Source organism: Physeter macrocephalus, chromosome 7 (assembly GCF_002837175.3).
Source record: "Physeter macrocephalus isolate SW-GA chromosome 7, ASM283717v5, whole genome shotgun sequence".
Classification (NCBI taxonomy): domain Eukaryota; kingdom Metazoa; phylum Chordata; class Mammalia; order Artiodactyla; family Physeteridae; genus Physeter; species Physeter macrocephalus.
The window spans coordinates 22005944-22029622 of NC_041220.1; the positions used below are offsets into that span (position 1 = coordinate 22005944).

The window sequence follows — 23679 nt, forward strand, 5'->3', positions numbered from 1 at the left end:
CAGTCTCCAGTCTGTGAGAAAATTAATTTCTCTTGTTTGAGCCACCCAGGCTACAGTATTTTGTTATGGCAGCCCAAGGTCACTGATATACTATGAACCGTACCAAGAACTCAAAAGCTTTTGTTAACTGTTTCATCATAAAGTGATGTAATTCCCCTCACAACAGAAACAATCAAATTAAAAATGTAAGATTTGGTAAAAGGAGATCACTATTGATTATGAAGGAAAGATGAAAAACCAACAAATACATCAAATTGTATGGAGTTGTCAAAAGGTAAGACTTCAATTGCCTTAAAGAAAATGCACATGTACACATCTTTTTTGTAATGTCTAAGAATGTGCCTAAAACTGTTCTTTACTGAACCTAAACTCTCCTTTGGGTTCGTGACAATGATAGCCATTCCTAGAAGAGGAGACAACACTCAATGCTATGTTAACAGTCTTCCCTAAGACCAAGAATAAGGGATAATGAACCAATGGAGGGAGAAAATAGCTCGATAGCCAACTAGGGGAGAGAAAGTGGGTATAGTGTGGGTATATAGTGGGTATAGTGTCTTCATTACTGTGAAGACACCCAGGAGCATAAATGCTAGGCTCAAAAATTACGGAGTCCGGGGAATTCCCTGGCGGTCCAGTGGTTAGGACTCCACGCTTTCACTGCCAAGGACCCAGGTTCAATCTCTGGTGGGGGAGCTAAGATTCCCACAAACTGTGCAGCGCAGCCAAAAAAAAAAAAAAAAAAATTACAGAGTCCATGTGGCTCAACTGCCCCACTGCATGATTCCAGGAACAAATAGATGTAGAAGTGAAAGTACAAAGCAGCACTGTTTCCCTACAAAGAAGTTCCTCCAACTCCAAAATAGGAGGAAAAGGGATGCTGCCCATAGATAATTTGCAAAAGTCTTCTCAGAGTGAACAATCTAAGACTTCCTAAAACTTGATGACTGTTAAGCAGTTCCTTTTAGACTCTAATTGTGACCCATTAGTGGATCAGAAAATCCACTTACAACATCACAGAGAACATTCTGTAAGTAAGTAAAAAACAATATAATAAGAACCACAGAGTGTATCACACATAACAGGAGTAAGTATTGCTTAGTCAAACTTTTGCTTCAGTTACACTTTATACATACCATGCACATGTATACTGGACCACAATATAAAGTTCATTTTTTACTATAAATGGCAGTCAAGAGCTTTAAAGTCACTATCCTTAAGGATGCCCAGACTGCCCACTGTACATCATTAAAGACACTGTCCTACATACAGTTAGGGAAAAAAAACAACAACAATGCAATCAAGGAATATATACTCAATATTGAAAGACAGCTGAGAGTCTTGATGATCCGTTCAGAAAGAACAAAAAGGTAGAGAGATGACAAAACTCTGGGCCTTGCTTTACGATCTTAGAATGAGGATGGACTACTAACAGTGTGACAAAACTGAATTAATGACAGGCCTGCCTTATTTAAATTAGCGATCTACCTTCAGAAAACAAACAGTGGTTGCCAGAAAGCGGGTTGGGGGGGCATGAATTAGGTGTAGGGGATTAAGAGGTACAAACCTCCAGTTATGAAATAAATTAGCCATGGGGTTGTAATATACAACATAAGGAACATGGTCAATAATACTGTAATAACTTTGTGTGGGGACAGATGGTTACTACTTATCACGGTGATCATTTTACAATGTCTACAAATGTCAAATTACTACATAGGACACCTAAAGCTAACATAATATTGTACGTCAACTACATTTTAATTTAAAAAATAAATAAAAATAAAAGAGTGAAGTTATGAGTGACAATTAATTAATTAATTAGTTTAATTAAATAGCTATCTACCAGCAAGTGGAATGCAAATAGTTTTATACTGCACCCTATTTGGCTTTAAACAATATTGATTTTTATTATGCTTTGATTTAACAGAGTTGAACCTGACACAAAGAAAGCAGTTGTCTAAGAAAGGGCAGTGCTTCCCAGAGCAGAGACAAACAGGATGAGCACCCAGGACCCGAACAGTGAGGATGGGGGAAGGTTGAATGATGAGGGCAAATTCCTCCCTCAACATTTTATACAGTGGAAATCTGCTTATAATAAATGCCAAGGAGTTAGGCAAGATTTGAGATTACACAGTGTAGATAATTACACAGGCTCTCTACTTGACTAAACTTTAGTCAGGTTCTTCTAAGTCCTCTAGGCTTCGGCCTTGCATCCATCCCTGTAGGGCTGGCACTGCCCAGTTTTAGCAAGAATCCTGCCAAGTCTGTTTAGAGAGAATCCCCTAGCCTTAATATTTGATATTATCTTAATATCCTCAATATCTGGTCAAATTCTTCATTCCTTACCCGGATATCTGATTACCCTGGCTTCAGCAGGAATCCTGTTAGGTCTATTTAACCAAACTCCTTCCCTACCCCTGATGTTTCCTCTTAGTAATTTCCCATCCACTGACCCCCACTCTGTTCCTTGGCTATAAACCCCACTTGTCCATGATGTATTCAGAACTGAGCCCAGTTCTATACTGAGGTCCCTTTTCCCCTACTGCAATAGTTCTTGAATAAAATCTGTTTTTATTACCTTACTGTCAGACTCTGGTTTTCTTTAACAATACCAAGTATAATAACCATGTAATTACACTACACATCACATAAATTCTTTCCTTCATTCAACAAGTATTTACTGCATCATAAAATTCTGTGTATGACATTGATGGAAGAAGTGGAAGATGGAGGGTGACAACAAAGAAAGAAATAGTACAAAGATAAATAAGTCGTCATACCTTCCATCAAGAAACCAAAATAATTTCAGCAGAAAGAAATCAGATACACCAGTATCTATAAAACCAGAGAGAAAGTGATAAAGTAATTATAAAGAACTATGAGAGTTCACATAAAGCAGAAATAATATGCAGAGGAAATAGTCAAAAACGACTCTGAGGTTAGAATTCCAGGAAAGCAGAAAGAGGATATTGCTACTGGTGTGATTAGAGAACCTAGGAAAAGAAAGGCATTTCGGAGGATGGTGGCAAGTTTCATTTTAGACATTTAAAGTTGCAGTGGTGCCTGTGGGACACCGGATGGAAATGATGAGTGAGCTTTCTCTGAGAAAGCTAGAGGCCAGAGATAAGGATGTGGCTGTCTTCTGTAAGGAGATAACAGTTAAGTGGGAGTGGAGATCATCAGGAGAGAGAGTATAGAAAGAGGAGAAAAACTTTGGGAATACACATATAATTTGTGCAAAAGCAGGAAAGGGAGCCAGAAAATAAGACAGAGCGAGATAAGCCCAAAACATAAGAAATAATTAAGGCCAGTGAATGCTTATCATTTTTGCCTGCCTGAGACTCCTTCCCCATCATCCAGTAACAGACCATCTGCCTGCGATGGGAGCCTCCCTCTATGTGATTTAGTTGGGGCTGACCAGGGAACATAGGACCCACACTTGTCCACTCTCTGGTGGAGCTACTGAAGAAATCTTCTTCCACTAGCATTGCTAGAAGTCTATGGGCTCCTTAGGCCGCTTTTCCACCCTGTGAAAGAACGTGAGCTAATAAGCAGAGAAAGGCAGGTACCCAATACCATCACTAATCCCCTGGGTACACCTGTGCCTAAAGCTGCTTCTGCCCCTTGAATGTTCAGTTACCTGAGCCAATGAATTTCCTTTTTGAATTAAGCTAATTTCACTTAAGTTTCCTTTACTTACAAATGAAAGAGTCCTAATTGATATATAAAGTAATTATTTAAAAGACATTTTTAAAGCTAGCAAAGGAATGTTACGTCCAGAACCGGTGTGAAAACAGAAAGATAAGCTTCTCCACCCTTCTTCCTTTTCCCAACACATGGGCTGTCTTCTCTACCTGGCTGTCTAGTCAAATGGCATCCACTAAATAATACAAAGCAATAAGACCATCTGATCCCATACCTATTAAGCCTAGGCCTTCACACTATGCCACAAATGAAATATCATCCCACTCAAAGGTCACCCCAGAGATGGTTTCAGATTCTGTTTTGCACGGACTGTGATTCTGTGGAAGCTGAGCAGCTCACCTTCCTGATAAGGCCGCTGCTACAGGTATGGCTGAGCTCTCAAGGCAGGGAGAGAGAGCTCTCCTGATGCATTTAGACTCAGTGACGATCAAAATTAGAATGAAATATCAAGTCCTGTCAGTTTTTCTGGGTTGTCAAGTAATTGAGCCACACAAACTTTTTTAAACCCAGTATTCTTGCATTTCAAGCAGAGAAGCCAACATGTTCCTTCATCCTTCTAAGCTACCATCATATAACCATACAACTACGAGGCCAGGAACTGGTCTCAGATTGTTAAGAGTGTGTTAGGAAGAGGAAAAGATGAAGATCCAAAATCATTATGTAATGGGAAAGAAACTTCTGGAATCCTTGAGCTCATATCCACCTTAGTATTTACCAATGCTAATACTAACAATATAATACTGTATGCCTGGCACACAGCAGGGCTTAGTAAATACTTGTTGAACGAACAAATTAGTAAATGAATGAATGAACCCCTCACTTGTCTTCATAGTAATTTTTAAAACCAATTGCAAAACCTGTTTAAGTTCATAGTAGTAACGTAAACAAAATGATATAAAAGCAAAAAAAGTATAAAAGCAAAAGAAGATGAAGTATACATAAGAATGTTTCAAATATGGCAACTGGACAAATAACCCAAGAGAACAATTTAAATATTTAAAGCTTAAAAGGATGGTTTGAGTTTAACAATTGGGAGGCCATTTCTGACCCTGAAACCAGTGAACAGTCCCATTAACTTTCCCCTTCAGGGGTGACTGCACAACGTCAAGGAATTGGTGATTTAAATACTCCACTCTGGCAGCAGGAGCGGCAAAGTGGGAGTGACCATGGGCATCACTTCCAGGTTTGTTACTGACGCAACAATGGAACTACCCAACCGCCATTATAAGGAACTCGCATACCACTTCCAAACCGCCTGGCTCTTGCACAACATATATATGTGCCCAATCACCCTCTACCAACTTTCTCTTGAACTTTTTCCCAATTAATTTCCTCTTTAAAGTTTACTCATGATTACTTCACCACGATAAAAGAGTTTTCTAAAGTTTGAGCAAAGAACATTCTAGAAAGATGATCTTCTAAGGTGTAAAAGGTGATTACTCAAGTGATCCCAGCTCTGTTTCCCCAAGATTTGTTCTTCCATTTTTCCCGCAGATTTCCTTACAGTTCTTACTGAAGCCACTATGGTGCTGATGCAGTCCCTCCCACAATGTACACAGGCATGCACACACATACGTGCTTATACACATTCTCAAAGCTCTTCCTTAAGAGCAGATAAAAAGAGCCTTTCCTGCATATATTATTTAAAGGAGAAAGATGCTTTCTTTTATGATATATTGATAAGGGGAAAAAACAGATTATTACAAAACAATATGTATAGAATGATACCACTGCTCTAAATAAGGTTAAATAAAACCTGGAGATACGGTGCAAGAGGGTTCCCTTTTCTCCACACCCTCTCCAGCATTTACTGTTTGTAGATTTTTTGATGATGGCCATTCTGACCGGTGTGAGGTGACACCTCATTGTAGTTTTGATTTGCATCACATTAGTGATGTTGAGCATCCTTTCATGTGTTTGCTGGCAATCCGTATGTCTTCTTTGGAGGAATGTCTATTTAGGTCTTCTGCCCATTTTTGGATTGGGTTGTTTGTGTTTTTCACATTGAGCTGCATGAGCTTCTTGTAAATTTTAGAGATTAATCCTTTGTCAGTTGCTTCATTTGCAAATATTTTCTTCATTGCAGCTCTACTTACAATAGCCAGGACGTGGAAGCAACCTAAGTGTCCATCGACAGATGAATGGATAAAGATGTGGCACATATACACAATGGAATATTACTCAGCCATAAAAAGAAATGAAATTGAGTTATTTATAGTGAGGTGGATGGACCTAGAGTCCGTCATACAGAGTGAAGTAAGTCAGAAAGAGAAAAACAAATACAGTATGCTAACACATATATATGGAATCTAAATAAAAAAAGATAGTTCTGAAGAACTTAGGAGCAAAACAGGAATAAAGATGCAGACGTGGACTTCCCTGGTGGCGCAGTGGTTGCGCGTCCGCCTGCCGATGCAGGGGACACAGGTTCGTGCCCCGGTCCGGGAAGATCCCACATGCCATGGAGCGGCTAGGCCTGTGAGCCACGGCCGCTGAGCCTGCACGTCCGGAGGCTGTGCTCCGCAACGGGAGAGGCCACAACAGTGAGAGGCCCACGTAACCGCAAAAAAAAAAAAAAAAAAAAAACAGATGTGCTCTTATCTGTTAAAAATGTGAACTAATAAAAGGACACTTGGTGCCTTGCTCCAAAATAAGTCAAGCAGGTTAAGAATGCTTCTAGTATCAGTGGTTTACAGACAAGAATGCCCTGATTGTGAGAGAGTGGCATGGACATATATACACTAACAAATGTAAAACAGATAGCTAGTGGGAAGCAGCCGCGTAGCACAGGGAGATCAGCTCGGTGCTTTGTGTCCACCTAGAGGGGTGGGATAGGGAGGGTGGGAGGGAGACGCAAGAGGGAAGAGATATGGGGTATATGTATATGTATAACTGATTCACTTTGTTATACAGCAGAAACTAACACACCATTGTAAAGCAATTATACTCCGATAAAGATGTTAAAAAAATATCTGGAGATAACATGGTTTAAAATGTTAACAGTGTTTACCTCTGGTGGTGAAATTATGGACGATTTTTTTGTTTTTTCCTTTCTGCTTCTCTATATTTGCCAAAGTTTTAGACAACATGCATGTATTCCTATTTTAATTAAGAAAATAAAGTTAAATCATGAGGGTTTTCCAATCTTTTTACAGGTTCCTCCAAACACAATTAAGACAGGCTGGAATTTTTTTTAATTTTTACTAAAGAAAAAGAAATTTTAAAAGCTGTGATACACTCTTTAAAAGAGGTTTACAAAATTTTCTGATGACCACAGCTACTGACAAGGTTCTCAGCCCTGCCCCCCCCACGTGCAGTTTCCAAGGCTCTCTCACCCGCAGAAGCCTGGTGTGGTGTCAGAGCACAAATAATCTGGATTTTTGACTTCATGATCCTGACCTGGCTCCAGGGGCTGGGGCCACCCTGCTTTCCATCACCAGCAAGATAGTCCCCTAGGCCTCCTCCCCTTTGCTGCCAAGACCAAAAGGCCTTTTGGCCTTGCTTCTCGCCAAGGGCTCCCCACTAAGTCCCCTAGGAGATAAAGTGTGGAAGGCTTGCCCCTTCTCCAACTCAAGGCTGGGGCAGATGCCACAAGAACTGAGCTCATCCTCAAAGTCATCTAACCTCTGCATATGTGGAATGACCTTGTCCATCACAGACCCAATCATATCACAACGCTTTGGCACAGTGGTTCTCAAAGTGCAGTCCAGGGACCGCCCCCCCCGCCGCCCAGGGGTTACCAAGACCATGCAAGGTCAAAATGATTTTCATAATAATGCTGAAACTGCATTTTCCTTTTTCACTCTCATTCTTTCATGAGTGAACAATGGATATTCCAGAGGCTAAATAACACGTCACAACAGATTGAATACAGAAGCACATATGAGAATGCAACTGTCTTCTACTAAGCCAGACATTAGAGATTTGCAAAAATGTAAGACAATGCCATTCTTCTCACTAATTTTTTGTCATGGTAAATACAGTTATTTTTCATTTAAAAAACAAGGTTAACATGGTATGGCCTTATTACTGTCATTTTTTATATGTTAAATAAATATTTTAAATTTTTCTTAACATTAATTTCTATAATGGTAGATATCAATAGATATAAACCACATGTACTTTAGTATATTGGGGTCCTCAATAATTTTTAAGAGTACAAAAGGGTCCTGAGACCAACAGCTTTGGCCTAGAGCATAAGAATGACAGATGGGCCCTAACATTTAACTGACAAGTTGGGAACTTCTAACTAACCTTACCCAATACATGTCTCATCTTGTTTATCCTTACTCACCCCACACACAAGACTATTTCTACTGAAATATTGCCGTTGTCAATCTTCTGCTCAAACCGGCCCCCAACACACACACCAAAAAAAAAACTTTCCTTCTGCCAAGAGTCTAAAGACCTAACACCGAAGAATTATCTGTCCACAACCTCCCTTCCTCCTTTTGCCCTCCACCAAAAGCATCCTTAAACTCTGTTTTAACCAAGCAGTTCTAATGCCTTGTATTTTACCTTCACTGTGACTTTGCATGCCCCATGAGCCCTACCTAGAATTCTGAGATACCTCCTCTCAAAGTATACCACTTCTATCTGTCCTATATTTGGCCCCCACTGCCTCTACTTAATATTGCTATGCTCTCCAGACTCCCCTACCCATAGGATTTACATGTTTAGCACTTAACTGTATGCTTCCTCGCATTTCCATCTGCTCGTGAAAATGGATACCTCTTTAATAAGATCATGAACATCTAGAGAGGAAGGATGTATTATTTCATATCTTCCTCAACTCCTAGCAAAGCTTCAGACACGTAAATCACTCAACTTGTAACAATCACTAACACGATAGATTAAGGAAAGTGCAGGGAATGAAAGAAGATTAGAAACTAGCACATAGTGTCTGAATATAATTCTGAGAAATACAAATTGATAACCTGAGACTTATTTACTAGGAACTCTGAAGAATCAAATTTTCTAGTCACAAGTTGCCTTGCTCATTCTATAAAACTTACCCGGCATCAACTCAGTAGAGCCCTGATACTACAAATAAACTAATACTGACATCAGTGTTTCCAAGTTGCCATAAAAATTACAGCTATGGGCTCTGGAGAAAATCTGAGTCTAAATTATGACCACAGAACTCTAAAAATTTCAGAAATTAGAAGGAATAAAAACTTAATTATTTCCTTCTACTGATATGACACACAGGTTCAATTTTAACATACTATTTCTTTTCTACTATTTTTTAATTAATGTGTCTGCATCAAATAAATGGATTGCTGGCTTACTTTGAACTAAATGAGACATCTAGGTCGACTGAAATAATTTTAAAAGTTGTATTGGTGTAAAATTTATTGTAAAAGGTTGAAGTTATTCATTCATTTAACAAATATTTCCTGAATACCTACTATAGGCTAGACACTATGCTAGTTACAGGAATAAAGAAGGTGACTGAGATAAACCCAGTCCCTAACCTCACAATAGATATCACAGACTAGTACAGGGTTCAGATTTTTTTAAAAAAGTAATTACAGTATGGCCCAGTAAGTGCTAGGGTAGGATCCATGAATGTGAAGAAGACAGAATAACTAACCTACCCTAAAGGAATGGGATTGTCCAAGGATTCCTGGAGAAAACAACATCTAAGATGAGATGTGAAGAAAAAAGGAGAAATAAAGTTGGAGAAATATGGGGGGTAAGGGTAGGTACTACAGGGCCTTAAATATCAGGCAAGAAGTTTAGATTTTATTCTAACAGTAATTAGAAGCCATTTGAAGACGGTGAAATGATCAGATTCGCGTACTTGGGATATAAATCTGGCAGCAATGTGAAAGATAGGACATGGGGCAGCATGGAATGCTGTGGACAGCATAATGCCAGGCACAAACAGAATGCAAGGTCTGTATCTAATTAAATCTCACAACAATCCCATAAAGTAGATAAAATTATGCCCCCTCCACTAAAGAGAACACTGGAATTTAGAGATATTAAGTAAGCAGTATTTAAGCTATTGTGACACGACTTATGCTTTGACATGGGAAGTAGAGAGAGAGAGGACTGAAGAATAATATCCAGTTTTTCAGCTTAGTCAGCGGAGTGGATGGTGACACTCATCACTGAGACTGACAAGACAGGATTACAGTAAGTCCTCTACATATGAACCTTCAAGTTGTGAACTTTCAAAGATGCGAAAGTGCATTCGCATGTCCAATCACATAAGTTAGCTCATGTGTCTGGCGTACACTGTCACGTGCGTGCATCCTCTACAAGTGGTTGTGCTTTGTGTACTTTACTGTACAGTACTGTATAGAGTACAGTAGTACAGTATCCTTATTTCAAGCCCAGGATGTCCGGAAGCAAGTGTAAAAGCAGCAGTGATGTAGCTGGTACTGCTAAGAAGCGCCAAGCGATGGCGATGGAAACAAAAGTGAAAATAATTGAGAGAGTGGAGCAAGGCTAAGAGATGGTAGATGTTGCTCATTCTAATAACACTGAACTCCCTGCTGTGCAACACGAGGAGCTTACTAATGAAGACCTGACCGAACTGGAGGCCCAGAGAAAGGACAAAGAGAGATGAGAGGAAGAAGAAGTAACTGAAGAACCGAAGAGATTCACAACGTGGGAAATGGCAAGGGGTTTTTCTTTATTTGAGGAGGCACTGTTAGTTTTTAAGGCACAGGACCCAAACTTAGAATGGTGCACGAAGGTTGCAGCAGCCGTTCAAAATGCAATCCAGTGCTACCGTGTCATCAACGACGAGAAAAAAAGAGCTACTATCCAGACATCACTGGATCGCTTTTTCAAGAGGCTAGATAGAATTGAATCCAGCAAGAAACCAGAACCTGTGGCCTCAGCGTCAGGCGTGAGTGAAATGGCAGCTTGCCTTGCATCTCCTGTTGCTGACGATCCTTCAGCTCTACCGTCTCCCACCTCCTCCCCCTCCTCCAGCCAGTAACTCTTCTTGCCTGTTCACTGGATGCCAGCCCCTGATGCCAGCTGTGGTACTGTACTACTGTACTTTTCAAGATACTCCAAGATTAAAAATGTTTTCTTTATTTTTTGTGTTTGTTGGTTTTTTTATGTATTTGTGTGAAAAGTATTATAAACCTATTACAGTACTGTACCATATAGCCGATTGTGTTACTTGGGTACCTAGGCTTACAAACAAATTGGACTTACAAACGTGCTCCTGGAACAGTACTCATTCATATGTAGGGGACTTACTGTACCAGAAGGTGTTGATGGAGAAAGGATGGAGTTGATGAGTTCCATTTGGGACAGGTTTAGACCTGCTGAGTTGGGGAGAGGAGAGAGTTAGACATCAATCGGCAACCAGGCTGTGCATGGCTAAGCCTCAGGAGAGAAATGTGAACCAAGCCAACCTAAGCAGAGAGCACCCACAGACAGGTGATAACTGCAGCCAGAGGAGTGACTGAGGTTGCACAGAGAGAGTGTGCAAAATCAAAAGGAAGAGTGCTTAGGATAGAACCCCAAGGAACACCGATATTTAAAGGATGAGCAAAAGACACTGCAATTGAAAAGAAGCAGCCAGAGAGGTAAGAAAACCAAACCAAGGTAGACACCGCTGTGGGCAAGGAGAGGATGTGTTTCAAGTAGGATGTGTTCAACACTGTCAAAATTAACACAGAAGTAAAGCCTGAGAATCTCTCATTGTATTTAGCAATAAGAAGGTCTGGGTGACGTCCTATAGAGCAATTTTAAGGAAGTATTGGGGACAGAGCCACGCCGCAATGTGCTGAGGAGTGTCTGGAAGGTGAGAAAATGGAATAGACTTCATACATGTCCACCACCCAGTTATATAAAGAAAGTAAGGCACGAAGACCATGGGATATTCAGGGGATTCATAGCACAGGGGCCACGCTAAGGCAGCACCTGCCGAAAACCAGCACAATGGAGAAGAACTGAGGGTTCAAACTTGGCACCTCTGTTCTCCCAGTCAAATTTGGGCACTTGGTGACTTCTGCCAAAAACTTCTTTGTGCCTCAGTTTCTGGGAAAACTGCTATGTCCCAATTCTCTCACAACACTGTTTGGAGTATCAAATGTCAATGATCAGGAAATAACATTGCAAGGTTGAAAAATAGCTTGTGAAGGAATTAATCATCTTGTTTTAGAGCTAGACCTGACTATTGCAGAGACAGCTCCAGCAGGAAAAATAGTAATAATAATTTTTTTTTCTTGTTTTACTAAAACAAAAGAAATCTCAGCAGAAAATACCTTCCTGCTTTAAATGACTGTACTGTTCCCAGTGGCTTCAGGAAACTAGCATCAGTTCTACTGACACTGAGGCACTTGGATGACATATGAGGCACTAAGATTTTTGGAAAATAAACCAGCCCCTCTGTGGGATGATATTCTTCAGTATATGTGGAGCAACAGTGGAGAGAGAGCCTGGGTTTTGAAGTCTAGTCACTCTGGACTGGAATCCTCACTCGGCCTCTTCTGAGCTATGACTCTGAGGGAGGTAGTCAACCTCGTTGAGACTGGGTTTCCTCATGGGAATACCTAGAGTACTTACCCTGTGAGATTAAGAGGCTTAATGGGATGGTATATAAGCAGGTACTGACCACAACGCCTGGCACATGATAAGTACTCCATAAATGTTAACTATCACTACTATTAGGATAGGACCTTCTCCCTCTGCTGGAGTGAAGGTCCTACCTGAACATTTACTTAAATGGCATTCATCCCAAGATTAGGGACAAAGCCAGAGTCTAGACTTTCTCAAAAGATGTGTAGGTAAAGTAACCAAAGAATATACATGAATTCTGAGATCCCTGCTCCTAAAGAAAACTGCAGAGCATCATGATTTGATATTCAAACTCAAGTACCCGGGATCATCAGTAGGGTGCATCCCTTAACAGAAGGGTCTATGTGCCTTCTAGCATATGTGTTCAATATCCATTTAAAGCAGAATCTGTTACCCAACTCAGAATCGTCTTACTGATTTTACCTCTCGTTTGAAGTTTGGACTAACTTCTCTTTCCCTGTCCCTGAAGAGATACATCCCTGACTTATCATAGTCAGACCAAAGTGGCTCCTGTTCTCCTCCCTGCTTCCCAACTAATAAGGTCAGCTGAATGTGGAGGCCCCTGGATTCTTTTGGCTTGCAAAACCCATACAGAAGTCCTGAGGTAAATATAAATTTAAAAGCACAATTACATCTATTTCTACAAGTATAATATGGATTTCCAATCATTCACATTTCAGTATTGATGTAAAATTTGGACAAAAATAATAAAACAAAGCCAACTCCTAAATATAGCTTCAGAAGGCCTCTGGGAGGACCTAAGGTTTACATTTTCAGGAGTTTACATTTTTCAGGAGTTTATTACTAGTATTTGATGAAAGGGAAGAAGAGGGAAATGGTAAAAGCCTTTCTCAAGATGAGAGTCACCACTGAAACTAACACTGAAACCAAAGTCACTGGACTGATGTATTTCTCACTGAACTTTTTATTTTATAAATCCTTGCTGTCTTTTTATAGCACTGCTTTCCTCAAAGTTGAGTAACCCTAAGGTGCTCAGGCCTCCAGTGAAAGACAATTTTGTTAAGGGTAGTTAAGCTATTGTTAAGCTATATCAACTAATACTATTAGTTGATATATATTATAATGGTTATTATAATATAATAACTATGCATTGAGCATATAATTTGAGCCAGGCATGATGCTAAGTATTTTACATGCATTGTCTTTTTTGTTATTTATTTTTTTAAGTAATACAGGTAATGGGAAAAAACAGATTATTTGTTTGAGTTACTATATGGAATACACATAGTAGTAAATATAGAAGTGCCTAAAATACAGCGATACTCAGTAATTATTATTATTGTGCTTATATTTTTGTTCACAACCATCCTATGAGTAAGGTTCATTTATTCAATTCACAGAGGTGAAAACTGAGGATTAAAGAGGTTAAGTCATTTGCCCGTGATTCCCAGCTAATAAGTGATTAGAATTTCAGCCCAGGTCTGTTTAAACCCCAAGGACAAATTGTTAACCATTATGTTGTATTCCTACTACAGTTAGAGACCTAAGAAGCCCATTGAATATACCGATGACAAGTGTATTATTTTTGAATAGGTTCAAAAATAGAACTAAAACAGAACTAAAGTCTTAGAGGCCTTATCAATGCTCACTTGGTTTTTTTATTTCTCTATTTAGTTAAGTATAAAAAAAGTCAAGGTATTAAATATTTGGACTTCAAAGGCATAATACTACTTTTCAGTTTAACACCTTTGATCTAGATTCACAGATTTTTGTTTTTGTTCTCCTTAAGCTTCAGGCCAAGAAAAACAACAGAGGACCTTTGGAAGGAGACAGAAACCAAATTAAACAAGGCTCCATTCTGAAGATTTTCTATGTTCCCACACCCCATCGTCACAAAGGTAATTCAGTGATAGTTTCATTTCTTTATAAAATAAAACTCAAGACTCAGCAAACCCATCTGGCTCCTGAAACAGACAACTGGGAATAGTTTGAGAATAAATTAATTAGTTTCAATTACAAACAGGAATCCTACCATCATCTGAAGTTGGAAATGGGAACACTCTGAAAACTACAAGTTTCTTAGGTTGTCTAGAGTTTAGTAACATTCTTTTTTTTTAATAAATTGCATTGTAAATGATCCTAATATTAACTGTGTGCACTTAGTAATATGGACAGTCCCTTGAGGACATGCCACTCTGAATCCAACTGGCAAACTCTTGTTACCAATCACATTAGGCTACCCTCATTATGGGGTTGCTTTTCTTTTCCCTGAGGAATGGCAATCCTTCTCAACTTCAGGCCTGTTTTCCATGCCTATTTATATTTCTATTTTCCTCCCCCGACCCCTACTACCACCAAAAGAAATTTAAAATAAAGGTTTCAAATGTATATTGAATTTAAAGAAAAAACTCTTAAACTGCAGTCATAGTTGAGAAGCAATGGGTTTTTATGATGGGGAAATGAAGTCCCTGACCATCAGCATCTCCCAATGTGGGCATCACCTGGAAACAGAAAGATGGTGTGAACCATGGAAAGCATAGAAGCTGAAAATCTCCCACCCAGCTACTCTAACTTTGAATATCTCTAGAGAGAAATAAAGATCTATCTCAATTAAGGGAAAAAGTTTACCACTCCCTCTCCTGGTAACTGTATGAGAGCTCAAACTCCCGTCTAGCAGCAATGAGATTCTAAGAGTTAGTAATTCTGTTAGAGTTAGTACCTCTGTTAGGGTTGTAATTCTATTAAAGTACTCTGCTCACCTACTCTTCCCTCATTGCTTCAACTCATTCCCTAGCACCAATGCACAGTCCTCTTTCTCCAGTGTTGTGCAGTCAGCAATGTAGCTGCTTCACAGGCATGAAAAAGGAGGACTTACAGGATTAAGAGGAACAAACTATTATGTATAAAATAAGCTACAAGGATGTATTGTACAACACAGGAAATACAGCCAATATTTTGTAATAACTATAAATGGAGTATAATCTTTAAAAGTTGTGAATCACTGTACTGTACACCTGTAATTTATATAATACTGCACATCAACTATATGTCAATTAAAAAAGAAAAAAGATAATTAACACGTTAAAAAAAAAAAAAGGATTATCTGCCAGAGAGAAGATGGCACGATTTTTTTTTAAAAAAAGGAGGACTTACATTCTAAACTGCCTGAAGAGAGAGTGAATTCATTGGCAGAATTCTTCTAGAGTAAAAGTGAGAACAGGACTGAAAAATTTAACACTAGACATGGATGTTTCTCCCATTATCCATAGAAGAAAGAAGAAGCTCATTAATATGCCTTTCTCCAGGAAAACTTTTGAAACTCAGAATTAGGAAAACTATTGTTGCCAAAATATTTTCTCCAAGAAAAATTCATTATATAAGAAAGAATTAAAGAAATTTTCATTCTATAAAAGAGAATTCATGTAACCCACAAGAAAATCCATCTTGTGATTAATAGCACAGACACATTTGGCACAAGCAGATGTTCATCCAGTAAGTATTTTTTTCGGACCGGGGCACGAACCCGTGTCGCCTGCATCGGCAGGTGGATTCTCAACCACTGCGCCACCAGGGAAGCCCCCTATCCAGTAAGTATTTTAAAAACCAAAACAAACAAGCAAAATCCTCCAAAAGGAGAATTGACTGACTTGTAACTCTCCACAAGGTGTTTCCAAGAAGGCTCCCACAGAACATGTCTCCCAAAAGTATTTGGCAATTAATCACACACAGCCTAGGGATACGTCTTGTAATATTTCTTTCAGTGATTACTTAACTACTACAGTTTTGCCTTGCATACTTTTCACAAGTTTCCACCTTATTTCTTAATTAGATTATAAGCTCTCTGAGGACAAGGGCCTGTTATCATCATTGTAGTTTCTGTAGTCTTAATACTGTTTCCTTAACATGACTAAGCAATGGAGCTACATAAGCGATTGATGATTTGTAACTTCTACCCATAGATCAAAATCTGAGATTAACAGGGCTCCCCTGGTGGCGCAGTGGTTGGGAGTCCGCCTGCCGATGCAGGGGACACGGGTTCGTGCCCCGGTCCGGGAAGATCCCACATGCCGCGGATCGGCGGGGCCCGTGAGCCATGGCCGCTGAGCCTGCGCGTCCGGAGCCTGTGCTCCGCAACGGGAGAGGCCACGACAGTGAGAGGCCCGCGTACCGCAAACAACAACAACAACAAAAAAAAATCTGAGATTAACAGTTGCCCTGGCTAGGGCAACTGTTATAATTTTTCTAAACTGTAATTCAAAAAATCCACTATAGGATTTAGGATTGCCTGAGGTTTTACCACTTACTGTGTGATTTTGGTCAAGTACTTAATCTCTCAGCACCACATATTTCTCATGTGTAAAATTAAGTTAATAATGGTATCTGTATCACAGGATTGTTGCGATTTTGAAATGCATTAGTACACATAAAGTGGTTAAGAGTTATGTTGCACAGGAAAAAAACCAATAAATCCTAGATATAATTATTTATGTTATGTACAAAAGGGTCTATGTGACTCCTAGGGTAGTGGGTAAAGATGCAAGTTTGGGAGTTAGAGATGGAAAGAATGAAGGGTATCTTCTCATATGGATCCCAATCATCCCTGGCACAAAAGCAAACTAAGCTCTTGACATCACAGTCAAATGAATTATGAGTGTCTCTCATTTTCCTAAAACCTTTTGGAAACAATGATCACACTGTACACAGTCAACTTAAATGAGAGTGATGTAATATATCAAAATAGATCCATTGTCTTGAAGGAAAAGCCACCGTAGACCTAAGCACAACCTGGCCCTTCGGTCCGGCCCTTCCTGCCAGTTTCTCACCTGAACAAGCAGGTTGGAAGGCATTCCTAGAAGATTTACCCCCCCTCCCCATTTCTCAGAATATAAAGGAAAAAAAAGAGGGAGAGAGATGCTCTTTCTCCCCTCCATCCATGATCAGTGCTTCCCAGAACCTCCCTCATCTAATGCACGGTTACCCACCATCCCAAGAAAAAGTATACTAAGCAACAACAAGCTATGCATACAACATGTATGTAATGACCACACACGTACACCCCTTCTGTTTGCTACAGACCGCTAGCCTGGCCATCCATTGAAATAAGCCAAGAGTTACCTCACTGCCTCTCCCTCTGGCATCCTTGGGCCATAAACTAATGAAAGGAAAGATCTAACAATAGTTAAATGACTGACTGCTACAGGCAAAAGACTGAAGTAGAAAATATCTACCTTTGGGGGCTTCTGCCTACTCTTCAGTCACGGCTGCTCTTCCAGAAGAAGGCAGAGCTTTTATGTACCTCCTGACGGCCTCCGGGATCAAGCAATCATTACATCTCCTACAAACCACTGCAGTTTCCTCCTTAGCTCCTGTCTCGACCCACTCCAACACATTCCACACTCTCATGCAGATGAATTTTCCAAAAACACAAGTCTGATCCCATTCCACTTTTTCTGAAATTCTTTAATCAGACATATCGTTCTACTGTGCATTATAGTTACGTGTGCACACGTCATACATCTACCTATTAACTGTAAAGTCATGTGAGGGCTCAAATTGCCTTACTCATATTAAACCATCTTCACTCATTCATTCAAAAATATATATAATGAATACATGTTATGTACCAGGCACTACACTAGCCCCTAGAGAGATGAGTCAGATCAGTCCCTTCAATCTGTTCACAATCGTATGGGTGTGTGTGTTGGGGTCGAGGAGAAGCCATATAAACAGAAATTTATAATATGTATAAAATTATGTCCATATTATAATTGCAATATAATATGTTATGATTTCATAGGCACCAATTAATATAGGGTCACATAAAAAGGGGCTCCTACTAAACCCCTGAGCAGGCTAAGAAAGGCTTCTCGGAAGAAGTAATGTCTAAACTGATACCTAAAACATAAGCACACATATATGGCGAATCAGGAACTACCGGCAGTCCATGAAGACTGGAATAGTAGCAAAGGATAAAGCTTGAGAAATATACAGGAACCAGATCATAAAAAGGCTTAAGCCACATTAAAGTGTTTAAAGTTTATCTTGAAGGCATTTGTTTTAATAAAATGAGCAATATGATTAGATCTGTACTTTTAAGGGACCACTCTAATCAAAGTATAGTAGTTATTTGAAATATTTGTTGAACACATGAATAGCTAAGTTTCGTTAGCATAATAAAAAATTTCAAGAATTCAAAAAGACAGCAAGTCAGTGGTGGTTGTGATGCCCCAGAAAGGTTTTATGGAGTTTAGCTGGGTTTTTTAAAATTTAAGATTTTGATAGGGCAATTCAAGGAAAAAAAGGACATTGCAGTTGGAAACAGGAAGGCTGCAAGGAAGATAATGAGGTAGCAAAGTGGTTGAGTAGAAGGAGAAGTGATTTCATAGAAGAATGAATAATTTAATTTAGTGAGTGCTAGGTCTGGGCAGGCAGGTTAACGTCTCAGGGTCAACCTTGCCGTGCAGAGCCTTAAACGCCAGTCTTCAGATTTAGACTTCACCAGCCAAGAGACAGTTCATGGAGGAGATCTCAAAGAAGAGAGGCATACGCCAAGTATTGCTTTAGGAAGATTGAAGGTGAATTGAAAGGGATTTAAAAACAAGGTTCAAGCAACCTGTGAAAGATAAAAAGAAGATGCGCTGCAGGGTACGTATCAAATGAAAAAATAAAGTTAGGAGAGAGAAACAAAAGTCTAAGGTTGAGTGATGGTGGGAAACAAAGGTTGCCTCACATGCCAACCCGCCACACCCACACCCACATCTCCATCACCCCCACTAAGCCTCCTCAGGAGACTCAGTTATTTAAACGGAGGCATTTCCTGCAGCTTAGTGTGATAATTTAGAGGTGAGGTGTTCTGAAGGAGAAATGAAGAGAAAAGACCACTTGGAGAATGAGAAAGGAACATCTGAACAAAAGGTGGTACTGAGCCCATTCTTAAATCCCCTAAATTAATCACCCAGGGTATTCACTCAGCTGGGGCTTCCCTTTGTATTTTAGAAACTCCCTGAGATAGAGCAGACTTACACTCAGTCATGGGCCCCAGAGACCCATTTAGATAAAAGAACTCCCTCCTCTCACTTGTTTGGGTTGCTTCTTCTACCTGTTCTTTGTACCCTCAGAAACCATAAGAAGCAAAACAGTAAACTCAATTATTCTATTGTTTCCAGTTTGAACTCAGGTCACTTCGATATGCCAAGGCAACAAGTTCTTTTAATAGTATTTAAGGACACTGAAAAAATATTAGAAGACCTTCCAAAATTGTCTAAATTATTAGTACAGTAGTCCTATTACATGGGAAAAGCTGACCTAAGCCCTCATCCAAAGGAAGAATGTCATCTGTAAACAGATCTCATAGAAGATTCAATAAATCCCTGGCCCAAAGAAATAAATTCTATCTTTTCAACCTTCTTCAAAGTCAGAAAATCAAGCTTTTCACATATATTATTATTCTACTTTGCTGCAGGTAAGGAAACTAAAATTGCATTCTTTAAGGTATGGAGATATTAACAGCCCTAAATTTTCCTCCAAACTGGATGACTTCCTGCTGGAGCAGATAGAAATGTCAGCAAATTAATAGATTCTTCTGGAATGGCACTTCATTCGACATCATTTAACTGATGATTGTTGTTTTCATTAGGACTTTTTAGAACATCCAACAGATGTTTGCTAGGTCTGATTAAGTGATAAATTTTCCACGGCTTCCCTTTATTTCCAAAGTAACTATGGGCTTCTTCCCATCTCTTTTTGAAGCCCACAGAGGCCATAATGAGGGTAGTTAAATATGCAAACAGAAGAATGAGAAACAAGGTGTCAACGTACTTATAATTTACCTATTGAGGTGTCCTACTTACTCATAAACTGGGACTCATACTGCTAATAAACTTAAGCAATTTTCCTAAATTATTTAGGTATATTTTCCGGTGTCTTTGCCAAGGCGTGGCTCAGCGGTCTTTTGTCCCTTTATAATTCATCAACACCTCCAGACATTGCAAGATAAGGAGATAATTTAAGTCAAAACAATGTGTGGGCTACAGATACGCAGCTGCAAGTCAAGTCCCCAAGCTTCTTTCCAAGCATATGACCGCCCCTACTCCTACCTAGAAATGCTTCAGTCAGGTCAGCTGTTTCCCCCACATGAAGAGACTGCAACTAGATAGAAAATACTTAGGAAGCTGTTTGCTTTATTTCCTAAAATATCAGTATAACATGGGGTCATTTCAGTTTTTCCGATGTATCATTTCTTAGACATTGAACCAACTGTAATGCCATGCCAGAACTGGATCTATAGATAGTTTACTAAAGAACATGCATAAGAGGACCACAAAACCCTTCTAGATCAAAGGGAGGTCACTTTGATCCCTCATGGCATCAGAGCCTTATACTTCTTGAATATTGCGCGTTTTAAATGAGGTAAGATATTTCTAACAAAAAGAATGCCAAACTATAATGTTATTAGCAAGGAATTTATCTGATTAAAGTTTCCCTAACTGTAATCTAAGGTCAAATACATCGGGAAATGCTAGATTTCCAAGAGTGGAGTATAGTATGCAGCATTTCCCAAGCATCTTGGACCACAAAAACTTTTTGTAACACAAACTAACATCACGCAGAAGTGACAAACAATACGGAAAATACTGAACACTGCTATTATTCATCAGTTGTCACTGGAACCAGAGCAGAAGCAAAAAAAAAAAAAATCAAAGCACTGAGTAAACAGACTTTTTAAAAGTACAGAGAAGTTTGGGGGAGGATGCCAAAAGCACACTTCGCTTACTTCACAATTTTAAGAAATAATCATAGAATATTTATGACGAAATAACGAAGAATCTATAATATCATCCTTTTTGAAGTTTACTAGCAGGTATGGTCTTAATTGCTCCTAGGTAACTCATGGTGACCCTTAAATTTTAGGAATTACCAAATGCCTGTATAATACTGTGAATATGTCCTAAGATAGGTTGGTTTGTTCGTTTTTGAATGAATGAATGAACATTCGAATCAAACCCTTGACCTGACAGATGACTAAAAACTATGGCTTTAAACCCAGTCGGACCCACCGACTGGATGCTTGATCTTGGTCTCAGGGGCCCCCTCGGCCTCCCTATCTCTATACAGTAGGCCCTTCAGCCCCAAATGCCTCGGGTAACGTACACCGGAAAGACAGAACTACATTACATCTCGATAGCACTCGTTACCCACCGAGCCACTGTTAACGAGGGTGGCCTGTGCGCCACTGTCTCTGCCGGGAAGACCTCAGGACGCCATTCCTATCTAAAACGCATCTGCTAAGATGCTTCCCGCTCTCAACTACTTCATAAACTTTTGCATAAAATCTTATAACCACAAGCGTCTGAGGACTCAGTTCATCGGGCATAAAACTGCAATTTCTGGCTCCCTCGTCACCGCCAGCACTTTAACCCCGGCCAGAAAGCCAGGTCTAGTGAAAAGCAGGACCCGCCTCACACTGGAGAAACGTAACGAAATTCTTTCTCCAGCACTTTTCCCCATTAAACAGCGTTCCTGGGCAAATGGACGTCTCCGGACACCCCGGCGGGGAAGGGCGGCCGGGCCCGCGCCCTACCTGGTTGAAGTGCAGCTGCCCGGGCTCGGGGTCGCCCTCCACAGGGGCGGCTCCCAGCTGCTCCAACAAGCGCCCGAGCTGCGCCGCCGACAGGCTCAGGTTCGCGCCGAACACGCTCAGCACATCCTCGCTGAAGGCGAGCGCGGGCCCCGCCGCCTCCCCTCCGAGGCCGGCGGCCGCCAGGAGCAAGAGCCCAGCCACCGCCCGGCCCGGGGCCATCCTGGCCGGGGCTGCCCCTCGCGGGCCCGAAACGGACTGGAGCGCACAGGGAAGCGCCGGGCGCACCCGCGTCGGTGCCCAAGGGCGCGGGTCAGGCGTCGGCGCCGGTCCGAGTCAGCGGTGGCGCGGGGCGCCCTTGGTCCTCCGCCGCCTTCGAAAGAGCAGCAGCCCGCGACCTGCCGGGCATTGAAGTGGCGGTGCCGCCGGGGGTGGGGAGCGATAGACAGAGCGGGCCCCCGGGCCTCCTGGAGAGCCTGAGATAAAGAGGACAAAGGGGGACAGAGATAAAGGCCACCCGGCTACCGCCGGCCGGCCCCGGGAGTACTGCGAGGCCGGAGCCCTCGAACGCCCGGCCGGGCATGGGGCCAACTGCCCCGGAGCCGGGTTTGCAAACGTCCCAGGATTAGCGTGCAGTGTGATGACACATGCTCTTTCTTTCCTGATAGAAAGCCCTACACCGCGCACTTCTTAGGAAGAACTAAAAGCACATGGGCTGTAGAACCCCACCTCCTCTTCTTTCTTTCTGCTTAATTCGCTCACAGCAAACTTAGAAGGGGTGAGACGTGCAACCCCCAGGAAGCTGCAGGAAATGGCCCCTCCTGTGTCCTGGGGTTTGAGCGTCTAAACGGGACCCTCCCTCTCCCAGATCTCTTCTCTGCAATGTCACGCTAGTAGGTTAGATAGCCTGCTAAGCTCTCACCTCGTCTGTTTGTTCTCCGTCTGTCTGTTTATGTCCACGTGAGTCAGTCTCTCTCTCTCTCTCTCTCTCTCTCTCTATCTCAACACTATCCCAGGCAAGTCCGCTGTGAAACTCCGAGATCCTGCCCTGCACTCTTTACTGATAACTGGAGGAGAGGGCCCTGTCCCCGCCTCCCTGCAGCACGTGGGGACACATTCCCCAGCCTGAACTCCCGCGCGCGTCCACGCCGGGGCGCACAGCCGCTGGCCGTGCCTCCTGGCTGGCGTGGCGCACTCCCACCCTCGGCAGAGCCGGCTCCCCGCCGTCCCCCCTGGAGGTTACCTGAACGCCACCTCCTGGTCCGTATTCCTAGCCTCCTTTCTGGTCTCGGTGGTCTCTTTGTTAGCTTGTTGAAACCAACTTCCTGGAATACAGTCTGGAACCCTTTGCATTGTCTAAGAGATTAGCAGGAATTGGTTTTTTGTCTTACTTAACATCAGGAGAAAAAGGAAACCAAATCTGTAGCGGTGGTAGCGAGCTCTCTGAGCCGGCACTGCTCAAGCCGGCCCTTCCTGACGCCGCAAGGGATATCCGCAGATCAGAATGAATGTTTGTTTGTTCAGATGAGGGTTCAAGAAAAGCTGACTTAGGTGTGAGGTCAACAAGCTTGTGCAAAGTGAATGCGGTGTTTGAGGGCAAAGGTTGTGTCTAGTGGCTACAACTGTCCAGAAATAAAGTGAAACCACGAATCACTGTTACATGGCTAAGGACAATAAGAGGAACTCAAAGCGTTGTTCTTGTCTGTCATGGGGGAGAGTGCACAGCCTCCTAAAATAGCACACTTTAAAAGAGGCACTTAGTAGTCCAGACAAAGGGCAGGGGAAAGAATCTCATTTCCCATGAGGAACTTAGATGATGGAAGAAAGAGACAGGGAGAGAAAATTCCAGAAGGATGAACATCCAGGGGGACATAACTGCAGGG

General features: G+C 41.3%; 1 protein-coding gene across 3 annotated transcripts in view; it reads right to left on the reverse strand.

The window, feature by feature from the left end:
- The window catches only part of SLC39A8 (solute carrier family 39 member 8), a 71605-nt gene extending 48803 nt beyond the window's left edge, over positions 1 to 22802 (reverse strand). For 2 of the 3 annotated variants that reach the window (XR_448604.4, XM_007120126.4), the window contains exon 1: positions 21800 to 22338. Coding sequence is in view for 2 of the 3 variants with exons in the window: in XM_007120126.4 (XP_007120188.1) it covers positions 21800 to 22018 (219 nt within the window). In the remaining variant the exon portion in view is untranslated. Of the gene's footprint in view, positions 1 to 21799; positions 22339 to 22718 lie in introns of those variants that run through there. The other variant, XM_007120125.4, reaches the window with a different exon arrangement.
- Between the last annotated feature and the right edge of the window lie 877 nt (positions 22803 to 23679).